The 26168-nt window shown below is 42.7% G+C and overlaps 1 protein-coding gene across 1 annotated transcript in view; it reads right to left on the reverse strand.

The window, feature by feature from the left end:
* Nucleotides 1–20553: 20553 nt before the first annotated feature.
* The window catches only part of LOC122920495 (solute carrier family 22 member 20-like), an 87690-nt gene continuing 82075 nt past the window's right edge, over nucleotides 20554–26168 (reverse strand). The window contains exons 8-10 of the mRNA XM_044270032.1: nucleotides 25116–25224; nucleotides 24822–25025; nucleotides 20554–20931 (exon numbers count right to left, since the gene is read on the reverse strand). Coding sequence (XP_044125967.1) covers nucleotides 20823–20931; nucleotides 24822–25025; nucleotides 25116–25224 — 422 coding nt within the window. The 3' untranslated portion in view covers nucleotides 20554–20822. The remainder of the gene's footprint in view (nucleotides 20932–24821; nucleotides 25026–25115; nucleotides 25225–26168) is intronic.

A 26168-nucleotide genomic window follows, 5' to 3' on the forward strand; every position in this document is an offset into this window, starting at 1 on the left:
TATGATTTTCAGCGGACATGTTGGCTGATAATATATATATAACCAATTAAGGAAAAATGCTGAAATTGTAAGGGATTGTAAAATATCACCATATACACCAATATAAAGAAATTGTAATGAAGAACAGTATATGTAAAGGATATTATGAAAACTATCACTAGGTGGCAGCAGAGGATAAGGAATGAAATTAGCTAGCAGTTTTCTTCTGAGACGAAACCAGCAACAGATGCTATCTCTGAATGAGGAGAAAAGGTCGGGCAGGCTGATGACCAGCTGCACATGCGCACTGGGGATCGGGTGCTGAGGTAAAGTGAAAGTAAACAGTGACAGGACTACTACAGGTAAGTCAGCATAGAGGAAAATAGTGGTGCAAATGCAAAGCAGGCAATAACTCTAATCAGGGGGAACTGAATGCAGGAGAAAACACATTAATATGTGAGTGTAACCAAAGTTTTATGAAAAATAATCACATGCAGCATAGCATTTTGGTAAAACCACAAAACAAGTGGCAACATACGTTGTCCACAACCATGTAGAAGAATAAATAATCAATAATAGAAATATTTATAATAAGTATATAAAATAATCTATATAATTATATTTATATGACAAAAGAACTTCAATACATATCTTTCTGGGAGCAGCAAGAAAGAAGGACGTTTTTATGTGGGGCTAAACCTTATATAACCTTTGTTGGCTGTTCATTGGATAGTCCTAGAGGCTCATTTACATATTTTATAAAAAATGTTCTATGTTTACATTGTTAACTATTTTGCTGCTGGGAGTAAAAAAGAAAGATATTAACATAATGGAGTCTCCTGTCTTGAATTAAAATTATATTTATGCTACTTTTCAATTAATGAGCCACATTTAGGGATTACATGACCTTATGATTACCTGGTTGATATGCTCTTTAATAAGTGGGCTTCAATTATCGATTATATAAATCCCCACTATATGATGCATTTATGACTGGGTGTCTCCAGTATCCCTAACATGCGATCCGATACCTGTGCAACGCAAGATGCTGAAAATAGGAGCCCAACCTGCGTTTCACCAACAGGAAACTGGACAGGTCATGTGACTGGAATATGTGGGCACCGGATGGAACCTGGGCACCGGATACTATGCTTTGGAACGCTGTGCGCTCCACAACCCGGAATTTGCCTTCCGGACACCGGAAATCATACCTTGGAACGCTCCTGCGTTCCATGACCAGGAAGTGACGTCATTGCCGGAAGTCCCGCTGTCCACCAATGGGTTCTGTGGTGCTAATTGGTAGCGCTTTAAATATGATTAGGGACATACCAGTATAACCGCTTACCAGGAGAGCGCTGAATATAAGGAGGCCTGAAATATGTAAGTTAAACCAATTATATACATTGAATGGATCGATACTTACATGCTGATTTACATTTGGTGATCCTGTTTTTTGATCACAGTGTGGGCCTTATCAAGGCTATCCGCAGTGGGACGACAGGAATGCTGTCTGAGTAGGGTGCACTATACCCCTAACTGTGAGTGTACATTATATCATTGCTACTTGATGTATATCATTATGGAACATCATATTGATATTGGTATATGATCATTTTTGTTCAACAGGATGTGGAACACACTTGTCTATGGCCTTCAGGACCTGCGACCGCAGCACCGATATTATAGCCACATATGAGATCTTTGGCTGTGGCTGACCTTGAACGGTGCTATACCTTAAGTTGATCGGTCTCAGAACGCTCCCTATTTAGACTATATGTATAGCGGCTATCCCTTTATGTAACCTGGTATTGCCCGAGTACTTATTGTGTTACATCAGTGCTTGATAGATCATTATTATTGATATCTTCACCTCCTGATGATCCCATAGTATTGACTAGGGGGAAACGCGTCGAGGTTTATTTTGGGTGTTGGCTATATTGTTAACCCTGATTATATGTATATGCACTTTGTTTGAAGCATCCAGTATATTTTGTGTACTTTTTACACTATTTTATCCTTGCCTCATACCCGGGGGTATCCAGACTATAAACCCTTAGGGATAATGCCGGGTCAATAATAGCCTAGGAACGTGGACAGGGGGTCTTCACCATCAGGGGTCCTCCCTGGGCTGAGGCTTTAGGATAGGGGTAAGCATAGGGACAATTTATTCCCCCCTTCCCCCAGTAGCACTATCAACTATTTGGATGCAGTCGATCAATAAACCACTTTATATTATTATGTATTATAGAAGTAGAGAAATTGAAACTTGGAAATTTGAAATAAAAAAAAATTGGTAAATTTGGTATTTTTTTTATAAATAAAAAGATTATTTTTTTTACTTCATTTTACCAGTGTCATGAAGTACAATATGTGACAAAAAAACAATCTCAGAATGGCCTGGATGAGTCAAAACGTTTTAAAGTTATCACCATTTAAAGTGACATCAGATTTGCAAAAAATGGCCTGGTTCTTAATGTGAAATTAGGCTGTGTCCTTAAGGAGCTAAGCTGCCATACTAAACAGCCCACATACAAGTGAGCTGCTAGTTCTAGAGAAAAAGACCCTAGTTCCCCTTCCAGACAATGCTTGTCCCTTACTTATAGCAGTGACTCACCTTCCATGTTCTTGCAGTACGCAGTCCGTACACTTATCCAGTATTAATCATTCATTTTGCAACATAACCAGTTGCCACCAAATCCATTACAAAAGACAGCTTCTCACATTCTGGTTCAGTGACTGAACACTAAAGTAATGGGCACGACTCGCATCCAGCAATTGCCCTGAAAGAATCCACTGTTCTCAGGCTCATCAATGCTTTTTTTCATTGGTTGCCAGAATAAGATTTAGTGAAAGAGACGTGAATCAGCATAACAGTCTGAACCCAGCAATGAGTAAGTGTACAGTCGTGGCCAAAAGTTTTGAGAATTACATAAATATTGGAAATTGGAAAAGTTGCTGCTTAAGTTTTTATAATAGCAATTTGCATATACTCCAGAATGTTATGAAGAGTGGTCAGATGAATTGCATAGTCCTTCTTTGCCATGAAAATTAACTTAATCCCAAAAAAAACTTTCCACTGCATTTCATTGCAGTGGAAAGGACCTGCTGAGATCATTTCAGTAATCGTCTTGTTAACGTAGGTGAGAATGTTGACGAGCACAAGGCTTGAGATCATTATGTCAGGCTGATTGGGTTAAAATGGCAGACTTGACCTGTTAAAAGGAGGGTGATGCTTGAAATCATTGTTCTTCCATTGTTAACCATGGTGACCTGCAAAGAAACGCGTGCAGCCATCATTGCGTTGCATAAAAATGGCTTCACAGGCAAGGATATTGTGGCTACTAAGATTGTACCTCAATCAACAATTTATAGGATCATCAAGAACTTCAAGGAAAGAGGTTCAATTCTTGTTAAGAAGGCTTCAGGGCGTCCAAGAAAGTCCAGCAAGCGCCAGGATCGTCTCTTAAAGTGGATTCAGCTGCGGGATCGGAGTGCCACCAGTGCAGAGCTTGCTCAGGAATGGCAGCATGCAGGTGTGATCGCATCTGCACGCACAGTGAGGCGAAGACTTTTGGAAGATGGCCTGGTGTCAAGAAGGGCAGCAAAGAAGCCACTTCTCTCCCAAAAAAACATCAGGGACAGATTGATCTTCTGCAGAAAATATGGTGAATGGACTGCTGAGGACTGGGGCAAAGTCATATTCTCCGATGAAGCCTCTTTCCGATTGTTTGGGGCATCAGGAAAAAGGCTTGTCCGGAGAAGAAAAGGTGAGCGCTACCATCAGTCCTGTGTCATGCCAACAGTAAAGCATCCTGAGACCATTGATGTGTGGGGTTGCTTCTCATCCAAGGGAGTGGGCTCACTCACAATTTTGCCCAAAAACACAGCCATGAATAAAGAATGGTACCAAAACACCCTCCAACAGCAACTTCTTCCAACAATCCAACAACAGTTTGGTGAAGAACAATGCATTTTCCAGCACAATGGAGCACCGTGCCATAAGGCAAAAGTGATAACTAAGTGGCTCGGGGACCAAAACGTTGACATTTTGGGTTCATGGCCTGGAAACTCCCCAGATCTTAATCCCATTGAGAACTTGTGGTCAATCCTCAAGAGGTGGGTGGACAAACAAAAACCCACTAATTCTGACAAACTCCAAGAAGTGATTATGAAAGAATGGGTTGCTATCAGTCAGGAATTGGCCCAGAAGTTGATTGAGAGCATGCCCAGTCGAATTGCAGAGGTCCTGAAAAAGAAGGGCCAACACTGCAAATACTGACTCTTTGCATAAATGTCATGTAACTGTCGATAAAAGCCTTTGAAACGTATGAAGTGCGTGTAATTATATTTCACTACATCACAGAAACAACTGAAACAAAGATCTAAAAGCAGTTTAGCAGCAAACTTTGTGAAAACTAATATTTGTGTAATTCTCAAAACTTTTGGCCACGACTGTACAACCTGTGCCCAGTATATTATAAATGATAGAAATGGACATTGTCTGCACCAGCTTTATCTAGTCAGGACCTTTACTATGAAGACTATTATTACTATGTTATTACTATTATTACTATGTTCTACGTAAACAAGGTGTTATACTGTATGTGCGAAATGTGTATCATTACCTTATCTAGAATGTAATATGCAGATGTAGCTGAGCTGAATTTGTAATTTAATAGGAAGCTTCTGCTTTTATCTAACTAATGGCGCATTTACATGGGATTATTATACCATCTAAAGGTATTGTTTATGCTGATGCCTAGATCATGCTGTGTAAATTTAGACCTGCTGCCCAGATTCTCTATGGCAGTAATGGTAAACCTTTTAGAGACCGAGTGCTCAAACTGCAACCCAAAACCAACTTATTTATTGCAAAGTGCCAACACAGCAATTTAACCTGAATACTACAGTCCAGTATAGTGTATCTTCCATGTACTTTATCATTTAGCTATAATAGCCTGCCTACATTCAGTGTGCTGCCTGTGCTGTTCATAGCGCGTCCTGCACTGAAGAATGTCTAAGGCATATTGGCACACCATAGACTATTTCCAGGGTGCGGGTGCCCACAGAGAGGGCTCTGAGTGCCGCCTCTGGCACCCGTGCCATAGGTTCGCCACCACTGCTCTATGGGGACGATCAATCACAGTAGTCATTGCTCATCCCCATACAGTGGAGGTGATTGCTGCATGTAAATCCAGCTCTTACCTCCACTGACAAGTAGGCAGTTATCAAGAAGGAATAGTTCCTTCCCAATAATTGCCTGCTCAGTTGGTGCGTGTAAATGTGCCTATGTAGTCTGCAAATATACAATATCATATCATTGTAATCTGTCTTGTACTTTACCTGTTGCTGTTTTTAATTCTTTTTCAGCATGGACAAATACTGTTTCTGCAGTAACTGCAATGGTTTGTAATGTATTGCTTTTGTAATGTTCATGTTATTTCACATCTAGCACTATACACTTAGTACACCAGCAGATGTAGTACAGTTGGCAGTGGATGGCAACTGGAATGGGACTTGCCATCCCAAACCTTCCCTCTTGAGCTAGTTAGGGAGGAGAGTGAAGGACCCTGCGATGCAGCTTCCACTCCTCCGGGCCATGAGGACCACAAAGTCAGCTCTTCTGGGAGGACCACTTCTCCGGGGTCCCAGGCTACAGCATATTTGTGTCAGCAAAGTGATCAAGCCATCAAGCTATACAGACTCATACTCAAAATTTTTTATTTTTTTTTTTTCAGTTTACGGGCAGTTTTTTTTCTGTAACGGAACCATTCGGTTCAATGGTTCTGCAAAAAAATGGAATATACTCCGTATGCATTCTGTTTCGGTTTTTCCGTTCCATTGAAAAATAGAACATGTCCTATTATTGTCCGCAAATCACGTTCCGTGGCTCCATTCAAGTCAATGGTTCTGCAAAAATAACTTTTTTGCGGAACTATCTATTGAAAATTTTATGCCCAGCCCAATTTTTTCTATGTAATTACTGTATATGCCATACGGAAAATTGGAACTGAAACGGAAACAAAAAACTGAACAACGTATCTGTGAAAAACGGACCGCAAAAAACAGAAAAAACCATACGGTCGTGTGAAAAAGGCCTCAAGGTGAGGGGAAACACGTTAAGACACTATCACCGCAATTCAGGAAAGGCATAGCTAGAAGCCTGCTGTCAGTATATGACGACAATGTAGCATACACACACAGGGATAGATTAGCCCTAAAACTCCCCAGACCTACTATCTCTGCCTACTTGCATGGTCACCCTACACGGTGACCCCAGAATTGGTCGACTGTCCATATACTTTGTATGTGAAAGAGTGACACACAAACAGGGAATAAAGAAATAGACACAAGAGTAGTCGTACAGTACCAACAGGGGCGTAGCTATAGGGGGTGAAGAGGTAGCAGTCACTACCGGGCCCAGGAGCCTGGGGGCCTAAAGACCCTTGCGGTGCATAAGAAGACACCGGTATTACAGAAAGTGCATGCTGGTCAAGTTACATCTCTGGCTGGAGGGAAGAGGTGAGGTCAAAAACGCTATGTGCTTCCCTGCCCCTGGCCACAAAGCACTGAGGAAAGGGGGGCCCAAGCTGAACTCTTGCATCGGGGCCCATGAGCCTTTAGCTGCGCCCCTGAGTACCAGGGTAAAAAGCCAGTCAGTCAACAAAGTGCCAAAATTGCCAGACGGAAACGAGAGAGCAATGCCTCCTTCACACGTCAGTGTTTTGGTCAGTGATTTTCATCAGTGATTGTGAGCCAAAACCAGGTGCGGCTCTAAACACAAAAGAGGTATAGATCTTTCCCATATAACATGGAGGCTCCAATCCTGGTTTTGGCTCACAATCACTGATGGAAGTCACTGATCTAAATACTGACATGTGAATGAGTCATTATACAGATAGCTTGGAATGATCTCCAACTGGCTTCTCTGCATGTCTGGTGGAGCTGTGAGTTGAATGCCCTAATGCTCTGACGTGCTCCTTCATTAGCCCGAGGCTGAGAGGTCTGAATCACAATGTTGTTTTCCCTGGCAACGGGACACCACTGCCAAGAACAGTGACAGTACCCCCCTTCAGGAGGGGCCAATGGACTCTCAATAGGAGCGAGTTTGTCAGAGTGTGACTCATGAAATCTCTTAGTCAACCGATCATTGATAATGTCAATAATCTCAAACGGACCAATAAAGTTTGGTGCAAATTTTTTTGATGAAGACTTAAGACTTAATGTTTTTAGTGGATAACCACACTTTGTCACCCAGCACAAAATTAACTCCTTGAGACCTCTTTCTGCAGTTTTCCATATAACTGTCACGGTCCAGCCTGTGACAGGGACTAGTAGATCGAAGAGACTGGCTGCACTTGATTGACAGCCTCTTTTAGTTTCACTTTTTTGTGTTGTTTCTGGGGATGACCACACCTCTTGTCTCAGGTGTAGCTTAAGTGGTCATTCCTTCTCCTCTATTTAGTCTGGTCTCACCCATCATGCTATGCGGTTGATAGCGCCTTGTTTGTGGAAGCTCTGGTGTTGGTTCTCTTTGGAGTTCCTGCTCGTTCGCATACTTTCGGAAGTTAAGTGTCTTTCCTTCTTTGTTTGTTGTTTTCCCCTACCATCTGATATTTGGCCTGAGGGGTTCTCCTATTCCTTCATCTGGGAAGGAATAGGCCATCCGTGTCCTGACACTATCTGCAGGGCCCTGTTAGGGAGGGATAGAGCTCATATTACTGCGTATGAACATTCCTACCATCTAGGTCTATTCATACTGATAGCAGTCAGGACTTGGCGTAGGGACTCACTAGGTGGTGACCATCCCCCATCTCTAGTTTCCAAGCCTAGTACCCTTTTCCTTCCATTCTGTGTGGAGTGTATTTACCACACTGCACCGTGACAATAACACCTCAAAAACTATTCAAGGGTCTGATTCAACTTTTTTGTCTGCCCTTTAGTCTCCAGGTGAAAGGCTGAAGAGAACAAGAGGGTGACACCCAAATGATCGCAAAATGATCTTCAAAATGCCCTCAATACCCCGGTGTCTGCTCAAAAACAGAATCATGAACCCCTCCGGGATGAAAAATGTACGTGGAGGAATACCCTTGGGTACCTGATTCTGATTGGCGGATATCTCTGAGGCTAGAGAAATAGCGGAAACGACAATGCCTGCAGGCAAAATTAAGACCAGCTCAGACCTCGGGGATTGGGTGGTGCAGAAGCTTCTGAAAAAGTCACCTGTCTTGATATTCTTGGAACCCAGCCTATAAGTGACAACAAAATCAAAACATGTAAAGAACAAAGCCCAACATGCCTACCTAGAGTTTAGTCTTTTGGCAGACTTTAGAAATGTCTAATTTTTGTGGTCCGTGAGAACCACTACCTGGTGTCTAGCCCCTTCAAGAATATGGTGCCATTTCTCAAGAGCCCACTTAATGGCCAGAAGCTCAGGTTGCCTATATCATAATTAGCTTCTACAGAGGAAAATTTTATGGAGAAATACACACAAGGTTTCAAACAAGCAAACATAGACGTACCCTGAGCCAAAACAGCTCCACAATGAAAGGTCTATCCTGATTTGTTTGGGTAAGAATGGGAGCTTCAACCAAACATGTTTTGAAGGCTAATGTAGCTTCAGGTTTCCAATTGACCATGTCAGCACCTTTCCTGGTAAGGTCAAAAACGGAAAACATTTTAATACATTTTCTATAAGAATTTGTGAATCCCAAGAACCTTTGCAAGGCCTTGAGAGATTTAGGTTGCACCCAGTCATTAATTGCCTGAACCTTACTTGGATCCATGTGAAGAGTCTGAGAATATGACATACCCCAAGAATAACACAACTTTGACTTCAAACTGACATTTTTCCAATTTCACAGAATCTGTAAGATGTACTTAACATGTCGAGCATGAGAATTCAAATTACGAGAGTATACCAGAATATCATCAAGATAAACAATCAAAATTATTCCATCAAATTCTCTAAACAAATCACTAACAACATTTTGGAAGACCAAAGGAGCTTTACTAATGGCATTACCAAGTATTTGAATTGACCCTACAGGATATTAAAACCACTTCCACTCATCCCCCTCTCTGATGCGGATGAGATTATACGCCACCCAGAGGTCTAACTTGGTGAACCATTTGGATCCCTGGATCTGGTTAAAGAGTATCAGGTATCAAGGACAAAAGAAAGCGATTCTTGACCGTCATCTTATTAAGCTAAGTCAATACAAGGTCTACAGGTTGCCTGTTAAATACTGACTTGCTGGGGTCATGTGACGTGGCCAGCGTCACATGACCCACGCTGCTTAATACAGCTGAGCACCGAGTGCCCAGCTCGGTGCTCAGACCTCCCCTGGTTGCCGGGGGAACTGAGGACGCCGGCCGCACTGAGGAGACGTGTGCGGCCGGTCCGTCCTGCCCCCTATCACCTAGGAGTTGAGGATGCTGCACGCGTCCCGTGATACAAGTTAGGTGTTTCAGGTGTGGGAATAAAGGACACACTGCAAGGAATTGCAATGTTTCCAGTAGTAGTAGCCAAGTAACAAACCGTGCAGTTGGGCCTAGTCAGCTTGGCCATAAAGGGGTTACCTCTCAGCAGCATACACCTCACCAGGTGCTGAGGGGTCAAAATGGCCAATCTAGGCTAGAAAAAAATATTTGACACCCCTGTACTATTTGTTACACCATTTGTTCCCCATGTATGTCCATGTTATGTGTTTTTCATGTTGATGGCGGTAGTCCTTGTTTATGAATGTGTTTCACCCTGCTAATTTTTGTAGTTTGCATTCCCCGCTGTGAGTCCAGACGCAGTTGTTTTTTATTTACTCTTGTGTGTTCTTTGGGTAGAACTGTGTTATACTGTGGACTGAGGAAGGTGTTGGTTTGCAGACAGAGAACATTGGTACACGGTGCAGTGTAATGTTTTGTTGTGCAGCCAATCCATCAGATCCGGACAGGTAGTGCTGTTTTGTTCAAGGTTTTCCGTAGGGCTGTGTTATACTGTGGACTATGGCAGGTAGTGGGTTGCGGACAGGCATCATTGGCACAAGTGCAATGGATGGGGTCCTACCAGGGATCCCTTAAAGTGAAAGGAGTCCCTGGCCTGTCGAGACGCCACTTGCTTTGCAGCAGGCGGTTGACAGCATCTGGGGTATTTTCATGCCAGATGTGGTGTGGTCCGAAGCAGTGCAAAAGGGGGTTGTTGCACTTGGATGATGAATAAGTAGAATAAATGGAGTCCAGACTTTGTAGTAACGTTGAATGCAGCTTTACTCGGCATAAACGGTAATCCAAACAGTTTCCAAAAGGTATCTTGCTCATCAGCAGGTATTGGCTTAAAGAGGACCTTTCATGGGTCCAAACATTATAAACTAAGTATCAGGAAACGTATGGCATAGTGCAGGAATCTAACTGCACTTACTATTTTTCCTGGGCACCGCTCCGTTCCCCCCGTTGTGGCCCCGTTGTATTTTCCTGCGCTGTATGCTAATTAATAGCATCAGAGCAATGAGGAGGAGACTGAGTCTTTCTCCATGGGCGTCTCCTTCTCACCTGGTTGTAGCGCTGTCCAATCGCAGCGGAGAGCGTAAAAAAACAACAACTCACCTTCTCCCTGGCTGTGACACTCTCCGCTGCAATTGGACAGCGCTACAGCCAGAGGATAAAGAGATGCCCATGAAGAAAGACTTAGTCTCCTCCTCATTGCTCTGATGCTATTAATTAGCATACAAGGCGGGATAATAAAATGGGGGCCACAGTGGCAGAAGGGAGCGGCACCTTGGAAAAATAGTAAGTGCAGTTAGATCCCTGCACTATCCCCTACATATCCTGATACTTAGTTTATAATGTTTGGACCCATGAAAGGTCCTCTTTAACTTTGACAGGCAAATACTTTGCTGCAACAATCTCAGTTCTGCTATGCTAGCTGGAGTAAATAGGAACTTTCCTCTTCTGCTGGAACTTAGTTTAGCTGTTTGTAGTTTGTTTCTTACTTTAATCCTAGGAACTTCTTGTCCCTTACTTTGGGGAACCTCAAGCTCTAACTTCAGCTTGGATGAAGGCAATGCAAGCCCAGGAGGGGACAAGCAACCATGTAGACTTCAGAGGCAGGGCCTCTGGGCCCAGCACACAACCTCTCCCTACGGAGGGTGAACTAGACACTCACTCACTGACTAACTAAATTTTTCCCTCTATAAAGAGGCTGGGAGGAACCAGAAGGTTTCTCTCCAGGGAAACTATCTCTGCCAATGCTGCCGCGATCTGCTGGTGTACCAGGTAATTACATGAACATAACCAGTTACATGAATGAATATGCACATTCAGGGGCGTAACTACCATAGTGGCAGACCATACGATTGCTATGGGGCCCAAAAAAAGAGGAGTGAAAATTTGGTCAGGACGCTACTCTCTAAAGGAACAAATTTTAGCAAATGAGACAGTCAAAAAAATAGCCCATGGATCATTGAAAGGGGTTTAGGCGGAAACCCTTCTGTCCTGTGTGAGGGGCCTGGTTTAAGCTCTGGGACCCTTACTTCTCTATGTTTGCCACTGTGCACATTATTAGTAGATGATAAGAGGTACATTAGGTAATATAAATTAGCACATAGGAAACAGTAGCAAGGCGCCAAAAAGAAATGGTAATGTCACTCTGGGACATTACACAAGGTTCTGTGTGATATTGCACTGTGCACTTACTTTCTGGTCCGGACAGATAACACAGCTCTGGTTGAGATTGGACACAGAGTGATTGACAGCAGAGTGTGGCCTGCATTGTTGTGTTGTTGAGTCCTGAAGAGTCAAGGCATGACCTATGCCATATATTCTACTGGCCTCCATAAGACAGGTTAACAGGGGTAAATCAGCCTGAATACACATGGGTAAGACCAGGATACAGTGCCATTGAATAACAAGATCGTGCTTCGTCCACAGCTCCCCTCGGATATCCTAACCTATTAGCGTGGCCTTCCTTATCTGTTGGTGCAGAGGGATGTGAAATCAGAGGATGGGATCCTCTGATGGTTGGGTGTACAGACACCAGTGTTGGGATAACAAGGGGTCCTGTCAGATGAAGGTCAGCCTAATACCTTTCTCTACACTGGGGTCAAAGGTATTGGTGCTGGTATTTGGCAACTAATTGCCCTAGGTATGCATACATTGGAGCAGAAAGAAGTACCCCGATGATGCCACAGAAGAGAATTGATATCCGCCCTGACACTCTCGTGAGGCTCCAGAGGATCCCACTCGGTTTTGGCAGTCAGCTCAAGCGACTCTTGTTAGACTTCAGCGAAGAAGATAACAAAGGTCTTCAAGAGACGGAGAACTAAGCCACAATCCACCTGGAGCATTAAGGACTAAGATAATGGGGATCTCCCATGCTTTGGAGAAAGACTCGGAGGTGTCCTGGTGGGAGAGCTTGTTCAGATACAGCCCAAAAGATACACACCATGATCGTTCTGCTGGTTCTGTTCATCGCCATGTACCTGGGATTGTGTTTGGTCTACCGGAGGGTGACGAGACAGGCCAACCAGTTACAGGAGAACCAGGCAGAACTACATGCGAGACAGCGACGGAAAAGGTTCAGGGTCTAACATCTGAGAAGTCTGGGAACCTTGGGATTCATATGTATGGTTATGGATCTTCGAGACAGGCCCTCCACCCAGTCCTGAAGCCCCATAACATCGTAAATATTATTTATTTGTAAATATGTTACTGTCATATTGGTTTGGGTGTTGGCTGGGGGAGAGATGAGGATATGTTTTTGTGTGAATGGGGAAAAGAGTAGATCTCCTAGGGACAGGCCACATCCTTTACTACGATATTTGCCACTTTAACCCCAAGAACGCTGGAGTTCATAAGAGAGGGACTGAATGTCAGTAATTGCGATGTTCTTTCCCGCAGTTAGAATTTAGGTACTATGACATCACCTCTTACTCAGAAATTCTGACCTGCCTTGTAAACCTACGTATCTATCCATAAGAGAACCTCCTCAACAATAGATTCTTCAATAAAGAAGAAAGGAGAAGTGTCAGAAGAAAGTTGTGCCTTTGCTAAAAGGAGGCCATTCCACGGTTTACTGTACCCCACAAAGAAGGAGGTGCTACGTGAATCGTCCTAGAGGCTGAGGGTGAAGCCATCCCAGAAGTCTGACCAATAAAAGACGACATTGGGAGTAGCTGATACTTGAAGATTGGCATTGACAGACAGCAGAAGTGAAAGAGCATCATTCTGGAGCCAAGAAAGTTTCAGAGCAAGATCCAGAGAAAGGCGAAAATGTTTTTTTCTGTGGATAGAGACGTTGGGTAACGGTGAAGGGCAGGGAAGAGGTCACAGCCACGAGGGGTGATGTCTAGGTACCTAAGGGCCGAATTATACTTCAGTCCTTCCTGAACTGTTACCAACAGTGAGTGGGGTAGAGGAGGCAAATACATCCCAACACTTCCCTCAAACATTATTGTCGTGTTCTCGACAACAGGGGGATTGTAGACGGAAGTGGCTGGTAGGCGATACAAGATATATATATATATATATATGTACCGTATATGCCCCATTGTTGAGATATATATATATATATACAGACGTGGACAAAATTGTTGGTACCCTTTGGTCAATGAAAGAAAAAGTCACAATGGTCACAGAAATAACTTTAATCTGACAAAAGTAATAATAAATTAAAATTCTATAAATGTTAACCAATGAAAGTCAGACATTGTTTTTCAACCATGCTTCAACAGAATTATGTAAAAAAATAAACTCATGAAACAGGCATGGACAAAAATGATGGTACCCCTAACTTAATATTTTGTTGCGCAACCTTTTGAGGCAATCACTGCAATCAAACGCTTCCTGTAACTGTCAATGAGACATCTGCACCTCTCAGCAGGTATTTTGGCCCACTCCTCATGAGCAAACTGCTCCAGTTGTGTCCGGTTTGAAGGGTGCCTTTTCCAGACTGCATGTTTCAGCTCCTTCCAAAGATGCTCAATAGGATTGAGGTCAGGGCTCATAGAAGGCCACTTTAGAATAGTCCAATTTTTTCCTCTTAGCCATTCTTGGGTGTTTTTAGCGGTGTGTTTTGGGTCATTGTCCTGTTGCAAGACCCATGACCTGCGACTGAGACCAAGCTTTCTGACACTGGCTAGTACATTTCTCTCTAGAATTCCTTGATAGTCTTGAGATTTCATTGTACCCTGCACAGATTCAAGACACCCTGTGCCAGACGCAGCAAAGCAGCCCCAGAACATAACAGAGCCTCCTCCATGTTTCACAGTAGGGACAGTGTTCTTTTCTTGATATGCTTCATTTTTTCGTCTGTGAACATACAGCTGATGTGCCTTGGCAAAAACTTCGATTTTTGTCTCATCTGTCCACAGGACATTCTCCCAGAAGCTTTGTGGCTTGTCAACATGTAGTTTGGCATATTCCAGTCTTGCTTTTTTATGATTCGTTTTCAACAATGGTGTCCTCCTTGGTCGTCTCCCATGTAGTCCACTTTGGCTCAAACAACGACGGATGGTGCGATCTGACACTGATGTTCCTTGAGCATGAAGTTCACCTTGAATCTCTTTAGAAGTCTTTCTAGGCTCTTTTGTTACCATTCGGATTATCCGTCTCTTAGATTTGTCATCAATTTTCCTCCTGCGGCCACGTCCAGGGAGGTTGGCTACAGTCCCATGGATCTTAAACTTATGAATAATATGTGCAACTGTACTCACAGGAACATCTAGTTGCTTGGAGATGGTCTTATAGCCTTTACCTTTAACATGCTTGTCTATAATTTTCTTTCTGATCTCTTGAGACAGCTCTTTCCTTTGCTTCCTCTGGTCCATGTCGAGTGTGGTACACACCATATCACCAAACAACACAGTGATTACCTGGAGCCATATATATAGGCCCAATGGCTGATTACAAGGTTGTAGACACCTGTGATGCTAATTAGTGGACACACCTTGAATTAACATGTCCCTTTGGTCACATTATGTTCTGTGTTTTCTAGGGGTACCATCATTTTTGTCCATGCCTGTTTCATGAGTTTATTTTTTTACATAATTCTGTTGAAGCATGGTTGAAAAACAATGTCTGACTTTCATTGGTTAACATTTATAGAATTTTAATTTATTATTACTTTTGTCAGATTAAAGTTATTTCTGTGACCATTGTGACTTTTTCTTTCATTGACCAAAGGGTACCAACAATTTTGTCCACGTCTGTATATATAGGCCCTGAATGGCCAGTGGGAATATATATTGTATAGGCCAATAAGTATCTATAAATATATAGATATGCATATATGCCCCAGTAATTTGTATGCATGTCTATATATACTATATATACCCCTAATTGAGGGAGCCCCCCCAGCTGATGAAACAAAAATTGTAGATTGTATTGTGTTAGTGTAGTTAGGTGTATTATAGTGCTGTTAGTGTATTACTGTGTGCATCTATATGTATATATATATAATGGAAAGAAATTCTGCGGCACTTCCAAGGCGTAAAATAAAGACGTTTTTTATTTACCAGACAGCAACGTTTCGATCCTTCTCTCTGGGATCTTTCTCAAGCAGTGACAACATATACTAGTATTGAGTGCTTTTTATACAGCTTAGCATAATTAATCAATCAAAATATCTTAATTAATATATATATGTGACATAATTAAAATACATAACTCAAACAAGTGAACATATATTCTGTGTCAATCATGTGTCTCATATATATGAGATATACATTTTACATCAAAAATAACACTTTGTGATAAGATACAAATAAAAATCGACATGATTCATGATTATATCCATCTGATCATGATTTAACAATAGTGAATGTGCAGGTGTACCTGTTAAAAACACTTATAATCCAGGAAGGTCCTTGAGTGGAGGTGGGACGCAGACCACATGGAATTCGGCGTATCGCTATTGTAACTGCGCATGAATTATCATGACCATATTTCCAAACTACAACCATTTTTGGACAAATTAAAAGGAGAAATACAGGACACAAAGCGGAGCAAATGGCAACGTGATGCTGCTGACTATAACACAGGAACTGTATACAATTGGTCTACGAACCACCAGCCACCGCCTCAATCTCGGTATTCAAGAGTGAATAAAAAGGTTCCTACTAAGGACTTCGGTTCCTCTCAGCATAACAACAAGTTGCCAGAGCCTTTTTTAGACCACACTATCAATCAAACTACAAGAAACCAACACGACGCGGAGGTAGAAAACACCACCGATACCGCCAACATAAAGACCAGGAGCAAAAAAACCCTTGTGAAAAAACTGAACTGATTCAATCTAACATTGTGGTAAATATTTCATCACATGTATTATCTGATGTACAATTGAAAGTGTTATCCAAGGGATTGAGCTTTTGCCCCAATAGTAATACCGATTGGCTCCAATTGGAGGCGGATTTACACCAATTTTTCCGCAGGGTAAAGCTCAAAACCTGGTTTAACACACATCCACATAAAAAAAGTCTAGGCACTAAAACTACTGAGATGCGATTATGTGACTTTGGTCTGTTTAATAAGAGTGATTTTATACCACCTTCAACCTCTCCTGCTATTGATGTATTCATAGAGGCAGTAATGAAAGATATAAATGTTTTAAAATCTAACAGTAACAAAAAATTTAGACATCCCAACATGACTCAATTAGAATGGCACGCTATTGATGAGTTAGTCCGTGACCACAGTCTCACCATCAAACCTGCGGATAAAGGTGGTGCGATTGTGGTCATGGACACTCATCAATACATAGCAGAGGCACAGAGGCAGCTTGATGATTGTGACGTGTACCAAAGGCTTAATACTGATCCCAGATGGGATATAGAGAGAAGAATCCAGGGGGTTCTACATGAGGCCTTACAGGCAGGCCTCATTGATGATAAACTCAAAGACTTTCTCTCTGTTATACACCCTATGACTCCTTTTTTGTATCTACTTCCCAAGATACATAAAAATGAAAAGACCCCCCCAGGAAGGCCTATAGTCTCAGGGAGGGGGTCCCTTTTATGTAATATATCCATCTTTTTAGATAAGGTATTAAGACAGTATGCCTTAACTGCTCGGTCTTATATTCAAGATACTTCAGACTTCCTAACAAATTAACTAATGTTTCTGTACCGGGTGGGGCCATTTTGGCCTCCCTGGACATTACCAGCTTGTACACCTCTATCAGACATGATTTTGGCTTAGCGGTGGTGACCAAGGGCTTGGTTGATTCTGGGTACTCAGCAGAGTGTCAGGACTTTATTCTACAGCTATTACATCTGGTCCTGACATGTAATTATTTTCTGTTTGGTGACCATTTTTACCTCCAGAGGAAGGGGACCGCCATGGGGTCTAATGTGGCGCCGACCTATGCAAACATGGCGGTCTCCTTCCTTGAGGATACACACATCTATGTGTCGCCCCACTTCCGTCATGTTCTGAGGTGGTGGCGATACATAGATGATATTTTTTTGATCTGGATAGGTCCTGAATCTTTGCTTCTTGAATTCTTTCAATTTTTAAACACAATAGATGCTGACATTAAATTCACTCTTGAATATTCAAAGACACAGATACATTTTCTTGATACATCCATTACATTGACAGGACAGTCACTTTCCACGACAGTGTATCGCAAACCAACGGACCGAAACACCCTATTGAGTTTTAACAGTGCACATCCCAGGGCCAAGGTCAAGTCGCTACCGCTAAGTCAATATTTACGTGCAAAACGTATAGTAAGTAATGATAGTGAACTTTTGGGCACACTTGAGTACATGACACAGAATTTTAGAGACAGAGGATTTCCATCATCATTGCTAGGTGAACACCTTGAGACCACACAACATAGGTCTCGTAATCAGTTACTAGAAAAAAGAAAAGTGACTAGAAAGAATAGCAATAGAATTCCACTAGTCAGTACATACACTGAGAACAGTAAACAGGTCCAACAGATAGTTGCACGTCATTGGCCTATTCTGAGAAGTGGATTTAATGAGATTGAGGAATTTAAGCACCCTCCCCTTATGTCATATAAGCGACCAAAAAATTTGAAGGATATATTGGTGCACACAGACATTGGCCCACAACGACTAAGTGGACAAACATATTTACGCTGTCCCAAATTGGGCAGCTTTCCTAGCTTGAACTGTGTGAACTGTCGATATATGCATAAGGGCAGTGTGTTCATACATCCTACGACACATAAAAAATATACAATTAGACATTACCTAACGTGTGATTCTGTATATGTGGTGTATGTATTATGGTGTCCATGCCAATTATTATATATTGGTGAGACATCATTGGACTTTAAATCCAGAATCAACCAACATAGGTACACGATCCGTAAAAAACGAATGGATCTTCCTGTCCCCAAACACTTTGTTGATCTGGAGCACCATGAACGCGATCTGAAGTGTATGTTGATAGATCACATACCTACCCCTAGAGGAGGTGGGAATCGACAGCTCCTTTTGAAACAACGTGAGATTCTATGGATCTCCAGACTTAATACGTTAAAACCGGCTGGACTGAATGTAGACTTCAGACCGTGGATCCTATCCTGAATGGCATTTTGGATGTTGTTGACTTTTATGTTCCTGGGTATATATACTAGTGCCCCCTGTTTAAATACTGTGGGTGATATACCATGTAACTATATTGTATATATTTTTTTGTCTCTGCAGTTTATAATCCAAGTTTGGTCCGTAATATGAAAGGTGGACGTGGAAATTTAATCAAGTTGGACAAGCAGACCATTGATTGATCATGGAATATAATAATATTTTAATATGATTGCGACTCTATGTTTTGTTAAATTTTTTAAATACATATATATCATTAAAAGCCCCTACACTTGATCACTTGTTTTGTGATTAGTCACCCGCTGTGGGTGCCGTACCGTTCACGGTCTGTACTTTTGGCCTGGTATTGGTCGTAGACGAACAGACACAGCGATTTGGGTGTTGTATACCTGGATGTGTTAGAAACTGGGATTAGTGGTTTTTGCTTATTGGGACAGAATCTTATTCCCCGTAATCCAGAGGATGTAGCTATCAATTTGTCATGTTAACCCCCAGGGATGGTGGCAATTCGATACTGTGGACTTGTGTCACATACACAGGATTCACAGACACGACTCCTCGTAAGACTAGGGGTATATACTATATATTCAGGCCAGTTGGTCCTATATGATATATTGATTATCGAAGGTGTTAATATACATTCCTTAAACTATTGATTGGGTTCAGATATTCCTAAATATACTAAGCTACATCCGACTTCTCCCTGATCTGATGTCACATCCTTGATATACTCCCATATGCTGGTTCTGAGATATGCTGCGACCTTATCCATGCCGTGGGGTGTATGCCGTGACTGGTCGATACCTACTGACGGGCGCTGGTCTCCATAGAGATGCTTGCGCGTCACTTGTCAGTTGGAGCGCAGGTATTCTCTTATGGGACGCTTCCCATGCAAGTTGACGTCCTGCGCTCCACGCTGGAACGCCTGACGCTACTTCAAGAAAGGGCGTGAACTAAGACATTATGACATGAGCGATCATGTGATCAAAACATAGATCACATGATGAGCTGGCTCTTTAAGGTCCTTGGACATGCGCAGTTACAATAGCGATACGCCGAATTCCATGTGGTCTGCGTCCCACCTCCACTCAAGGACCTTCCTGGATTATAAGTGTTTTTAACAGGTACACCTGCACATTCACTATTGTTAAATCACGATCAGATGGATATAATCATGAATCATGTCGATTTTTTTTTGTATCTTATCACAAAGTGTTATTTTTGATGTAAAATGTATATCTCATATATATGAGACACATGATTGACACAGAATATATGTTCACTTGTTTGAGTTATGTATTTTAATTATGTCACATATATATATTAATTAAGATATTTTGATTGATTTATTATGCTAAGCTGTATAAAAAGCACTCAATACTAGTATATGTTGTCACTGCTTGAGAAAGATCCCAGAGAGAAGGATCGAAACGTTGCTGTCTGGTAAATAAAAAACGTCTTTATTTTACGCCTTGGAAGTGCCGCGGAATTTCTTTCCATTGTATGCCTTAAAGGGGGACCGCCTTCACAGCCGCTGGCACTCCGTTTGCACCTTTTTTCGCTGTGCGGCTCCTATTGCCTTTTTTCCTATATATATATATATATATATATATATATATATATATAAGCATCAAAAGGATAAGGCAGCACTCCAGGTAAAGTGAAAAAAGGTGGATCTTTATTCCCTCTGCAACGTTTCAACCGTCTCGATGCGGTCTTTCTCAAGCATCGAGACCGCATCGAGACGGTTGAAACGTTGCAGAGGGAATAAAGATCCACCTTTTTTCACTTTACCTGGAGTGCTGCCTTATCCTTTTGATGCTTATCTATATATAGCCTCCTGAGCCCACGGCTGTGAGGACGTGCACCGTTTTTTTGTCTTGTGCTGCTGAGACCCGCATTTTGTTTCTATATATATATATATATATATATATATATATTTACGGTATATAACCATTGATATAAATATATATAGCATAAATAATTGACTGTAGACTTGTAATTGTTTAATACTTTATTGTTCAGGCACAGTTTATAGTCTTTTGTCGCCGTTGCAATTCAACGCACGTAGTTCAGGAAAAGGTAGAGCAACAGGTAGGATAAAGAATAAATAGGCGGAATCAACAAAAGATGATTTATGTCTATTTATAAATATGAATTATTGATATTAATCCAAAATATTAATAGTTAATATTCCCTTTTACAGTGTCCATAGCCTTTAAAGTAAATCCATGTAGAACAATCGCTTGGCTCATCTAAGCATAGGAATAATTACACAGTGTCTATCAGGAGTCTTTTTTGTGTGTGAGATAGAGTCTGGCTCTGGGTAAGGGGCACCTCCTCTTTATGGATGGCATTTTGTAATTCTCTCTTTTTAGACCTGTAATAAATTAAAAGATTTTATTAGTGGGACACTGTACAAGAACACATCCCAGAAGTACAGAGATGTGTTAGAGAGACAAAACAAGTTAAGAACATTACTTACATGCAACCAATAATTAAGGCCTGGGCTACACTGCAACTTTTTGTAATGCGACTGATTGATTTTAACTATTGAACTACAGCTGCAGTCCGTAGGATTACATTGAACTGAATGTATTCATTTAGACTGCAGCCAGGGGTGTAGCTAAAGGCTCATGGGCCCTGGTGAAAGAGTTCAGCTTCGGCCCCCGTTCCCTCAGTGCTTTGCAGCCAGGGGCAGGGGAGCACATAGCCTTCATGCTGCCCGAGGCAAAGATTTAAACAGCAACCCCCTCCCCCATGCCAAATTTTTGACCTAACTCCTTCCCTCCTGTAACTTCCAGCATGCACATTCTAAAATACTGGTGTTTTCATATGCGGCACAAGGGTCTTTGGGCCCCCTCAGGATCCTGGGCCCAGTAGCGACTGCTACCTCTGCATCCCCTATGGCTACACCCCTGACTGTAGCTGTAGTTCCCTAGTTAAAGTCAATCAGTCACACTACAAAAAGTGGCAGTGTAGCCCTAGCCTAAAAGTGAATCTATCATTACCACGTGCAGCCCACTACCGCTACATATATGGGCCTCTTTAAGATGCGCACAGTAATGTGTTTCAGCTGGGGTTATTTCACCTTCTGAACAGCACCAAAAGCTACAATTTCAGGGGCTGTTAAAAGCTGGTGCTCTTTGCCAACTACAACTCTTCCCTGCCCAATTAGCCAAGAGGCACCACATGCATGGGCAAATTTGGCCATAGACCCTACAGGGAAATTTCCCAGTGGGCAAATGCCCAGGGGGCCACTTAATCCCTCCTCTTAGCTATCAGCAAGGTAAAGATCTGATTCTCTCAGCATTAATTAATGTAGGAGCATCAGGCACTTATGCACCTGGACAGTGGCCGCAGGTGCCCTCCTGAATTCAATTATTTTGCTGTCCTCAGGATGATTATGCAGCTTCAGGGCTCATGCATACGAATATGTGCCGGTTGTTCCGTGCATTGGGGACCGTGCGGTTTCCCCAGACGGATGCAGACCCATTCAACTTGAATGGGTCCGTGATCCTTCCGCACCACAAAAAAAAAAAATAGAACATGTTCTATATTTCTGCGGTGCACAGGCATGGTCAGAAACCCAATGGAAGCACTCCATTCCGCACATCACCTTCCGGATTGTGGACCCATTCAAGTAAATGGGTCTGCATCCACGATGCAGTGCACAAACGGCCGGAGCCCTCATACTGTGGGACGTGCGGCAGTATATTGTGCTGCACTGTGGTATTTGGTTCTGCTGATGCAGTATTTTGCTCTCCTGGTATTGACTCGGTCCGTTCACGTTCTGTTGTTTGTATGGTCTGTCCTCCCAGCACTTATTCCAAGCTAGGGATAGCCGTCCAGTTGTCCCCTGTCATTTGGACTTGCGAGGCAAGTAGGCAGGGCCAGGGGTGGGGGTGGAGTGCAGTGGTCACTTTCCTCCCCCCTGTGTGTGTGTGTACGTGACCGTTACACCCGACCCACACCCAGGAGTAGCTTCAACCAAAGTGTCAGAGGAATATGACACGTTATGTAATAGAATGTCCTGAGAGAGTGGGCTCTTCGATCTCTCTCTCAGGCGTCTATCAACACGTACAGCAAGAGACATAGCGGCTTCCAAAGACTCAGGAGTCTCATGAAAGGCCAAAGCGTCCTTCAGCCTCTCGAATAATCCCTGACAGAACTGACTAAGGAGAGCCAGATCGTTCCACTCAGTATCCGTAGCCCACCTCTTAAACTCAGAGCAATAGATCTCCGCAGAACGCTCTCCCTGACACAGTGACTTGGTCTCGGCCAGGGAGGACCGATCCGGGTGATTATAGATGAGGCCTAAAGCTCTGAAAAATTCATCCACTGATCAGAGGGTCTATGATCCGGTTAGCAGAGAAAAAGCCCAAGACTGGGCATCCCCTTTAAGCAACGAAATAATCACACCCTCTCTCTGACTCTCATCCCCAGATGAGTGTGAAAATAACAGAAGTAATGAGGGAGCTTAAAATATAACTTTTACTAATATAGTTAAAACATAGGGCCACATACAAATAAATGGTGATAATGATAAATATGGCTTAAGAGATAAGGAACAGTCTTACCATTCCGACGCAACCCTGGTTGAGATCAACCGAGCGTGGTGAAGAGGATGCACCACGTCTAGGCTGGTATTTAGGTATGGTCGTTGGTAATTGCTAGGTGTAGACAGTGCAGGGAACCGATGTCCCTAGAAATCCCTGGTTGGGGATGGGGCCATTGCTAATGCGGCCCTGCCTGTCTATACAGAGTTCCTACCCCGCAAGGGGCGGCCCTGTCTGAATACCTAACCTTAATAGGGAGGTATCCCTATTAAGCCCTATTGGATAGTTCCCAATGTGTCACGTTTCAAGTGGTCTATCATCAGGGGAAATAATCCGGGATAGGTGCAAAAAGATAGTCCTTAGATCAGTGGATCTTTAGGATATAAGAACAGGACAACAGTGGTCCCTTGTAACTGGCAGACCCCACAAGTTACTGGGGGGCATCACTGGGGAAGCTGAAATAATTCCTTCCCAGATGAGTGTGGACATATCTTAAAATACTATTTGCATGCTTCCCTGAACCAAATTAAATTATCACTTTCCCCCGAGAATCTATCTATCCAACTTTAGGTTCAGGACAGGCCTGGTAACCAGCACTAGGATCAGCCGCCTGTGGTCTCTGAATCTGTGAGGCAGCCATGTGGAGGTCGGCTACCTCCAGAGACAGCCCCTGCAGCTGTCCGGCCAGTACAGAGATAGCATCCATGGCTGAACTGATGCAGACAAACAAAAATTATGGTGATCCGGCAGTTTATAATGTCACGGATGCGGTGTGGGTGGGAAACCCCACACCGAGCACAGGAGGAAAGGGGACAGGAACTAGGCCTGGAAACTAGGGTAGAGGAGAAGGTCACCTCCTAAAACAACCCTAATCCAAGTCCTGACTAACTATCAGTATGAACTGACCTCGGAGGTAGGAAAGTTCATACACAGGAACCTAGAGCCCTAACACATCCTGTAGGACCCTGGTATAGTAACAGGACTTGAGAAAACCTATTCCTCCACCACAAAGATGAACAGGAATCTCCCTCAGGCCTAGATCCAAAAGACAAATAAATACAACAGACAAAATACAAATAGGAAAGACGACACTTAACTTCACGTGGAGCAAAGGCCGCGCCAGGAGCTCGACCGAGATCCAACAACCAGCTAGCCCAGAGTCCAGAAAATGAAGCTATAAACCGCACCCCCAGAAGGGGTAAGCAGTAATAAATAGTGAAAGTTAAATGACCAAACCAACAACACCTGCAAGAGGTGTGGTCATTACCAAAACAACACAGACCCAAATGATCCACAAGGAACCAGTCAGATTACCCCACATGTTGCCAGTTTCTCTGATCTCCTGGCACCTGTCACGGGAGTGTCTGGGACACTCTGTCCCTTCCTCCAGCAATGTAAGCAGGGAACCAAGTCAGGAAAATTGCTCCCTGGCCCACAGAGGACAGACTGAAAAAGAGTTGCCTGGTTTGGTACTTAAAAAAATGGTTGTCCTAGATAATTAAAAATCTTGATATATGCCTACAATGTCAATGAAATATAAAGAAAAGTATATACTCACCTGTTTCTACAGCGCCTTTCTCTGCGCTATTGGACCAGTACTCCTGCCGCTGTTTGTTTTCACAGTGGTGACATGCCGGGATAGGGCACGTGACCTCTGGAGCCAATCACTGTCCTCACACCTGTAATAACATTGCAGAAAATAATATATTACCTGGCTTCCACTTCTTCTATAGTATCTGGCAACTGTTGGTTAGACGTTTCACTTAAAAATATTGCAGCAGTCCCAGATATAATAGCAGCAACACCATAGATAGCGGGGGGTAATATAGGAGAGATCTCTGACAGCATCAGCACCAAGGGGGCAACAAGCGAGCCCAAGCGAGCTTTCATACCAACAACTCCCATGCCACTCTGCCTACATGAGAAAAAGAAAGCAATAATTAGCAGCAGCCTCAATCCAGTTACATATCCCTCAAAACCAGGCATGCCCTATGCCTCACATTACCTGATAACAGTAGGGAACAGCTCACTAGAGTATATGTAAGCACAGCAAAATGATGAAGCCACGGAACCTTTGCCAAGAACGGCCAACACCAACCGCGCCATCCTCATCTCTGAAAAAGAGAAATGAAACCGTATGATTAAAATATGATTAAAATAATATGACTAAACTGATAACCCTGACAATAGTTAAAATGGATGTATAGGATTAGAAAAAGAGGGTTGCCTTCTTTTAGAAACAGAAGTCTTGTGCCTGGTACTGCAGAATGAAGTGAATTTTCTAATCCTGGATAACTCAATTAACCTCAGTTTTGGTAAACCATAACCAAGTTATATCAGGTTCATAAAATCCTTTTTTTATTTTTATCCGGGGACTACATAGTTACATAGTTGATACGGTTAAAAAAAGACATGAGTCCATCAAGTTCAACCAAGGGATAGGTGCGGACGTGAATCCCAGTAGGACGTGAGACTCAGATTTCTACACGTTTTCAAAAGCATTAATGTTGTTTAACTTTAAGAAATCATCCAAACCCTTTTTAAAACGTTCCACTGTTCCTGCTGTGACCACGTCCTGAGGAAGTCTATTCTACAGATTCCCAGTTCTTACAGTAAAGAAGCTTTGACGCCTCTGGAGACTGAACTTTTTCTTCTCCAGTCGGCGGCAGTGCCCCCTTGTCTTTTGAGGGCATTTTACATGGAACAGTTTTTCACCGTATTTTTTGTATGGCCCATTTATATATTTGTATAGGTTAATCATGTCCCCCCTTAGACGTCTCTTCTCAAGACTAAATACATTAAATTGTTTTAATCTTTATTCATAGCTAAGACCTCCAAGCCCCTTATCAGTTTAGTTGCTCTCTGTACTTTTTCCAGCTGCAGTGCGTCCTGTTTATGGACTGGTGCCCAAAACTAAACTGCATATTCCAGATGAGGCTGCACCAATGCTTTGTAAAGTGGTAATATTTCATCCCTGCCCCATGAGTCCATGCCTTGTTTAATGCATGACAATATCCTGGTGGCCTTAGAAGCAGCTGATTGACATGATATGCTGTTA

Source organism: Bufo gargarizans, chromosome 10, assembly GCF_014858855.1.
Source record: "Bufo gargarizans isolate SCDJY-AF-19 chromosome 10, ASM1485885v1, whole genome shotgun sequence".
Taxonomy (NCBI): Eukaryota; Metazoa; Chordata; class Amphibia; order Anura; family Bufonidae; genus Bufo; species Bufo gargarizans.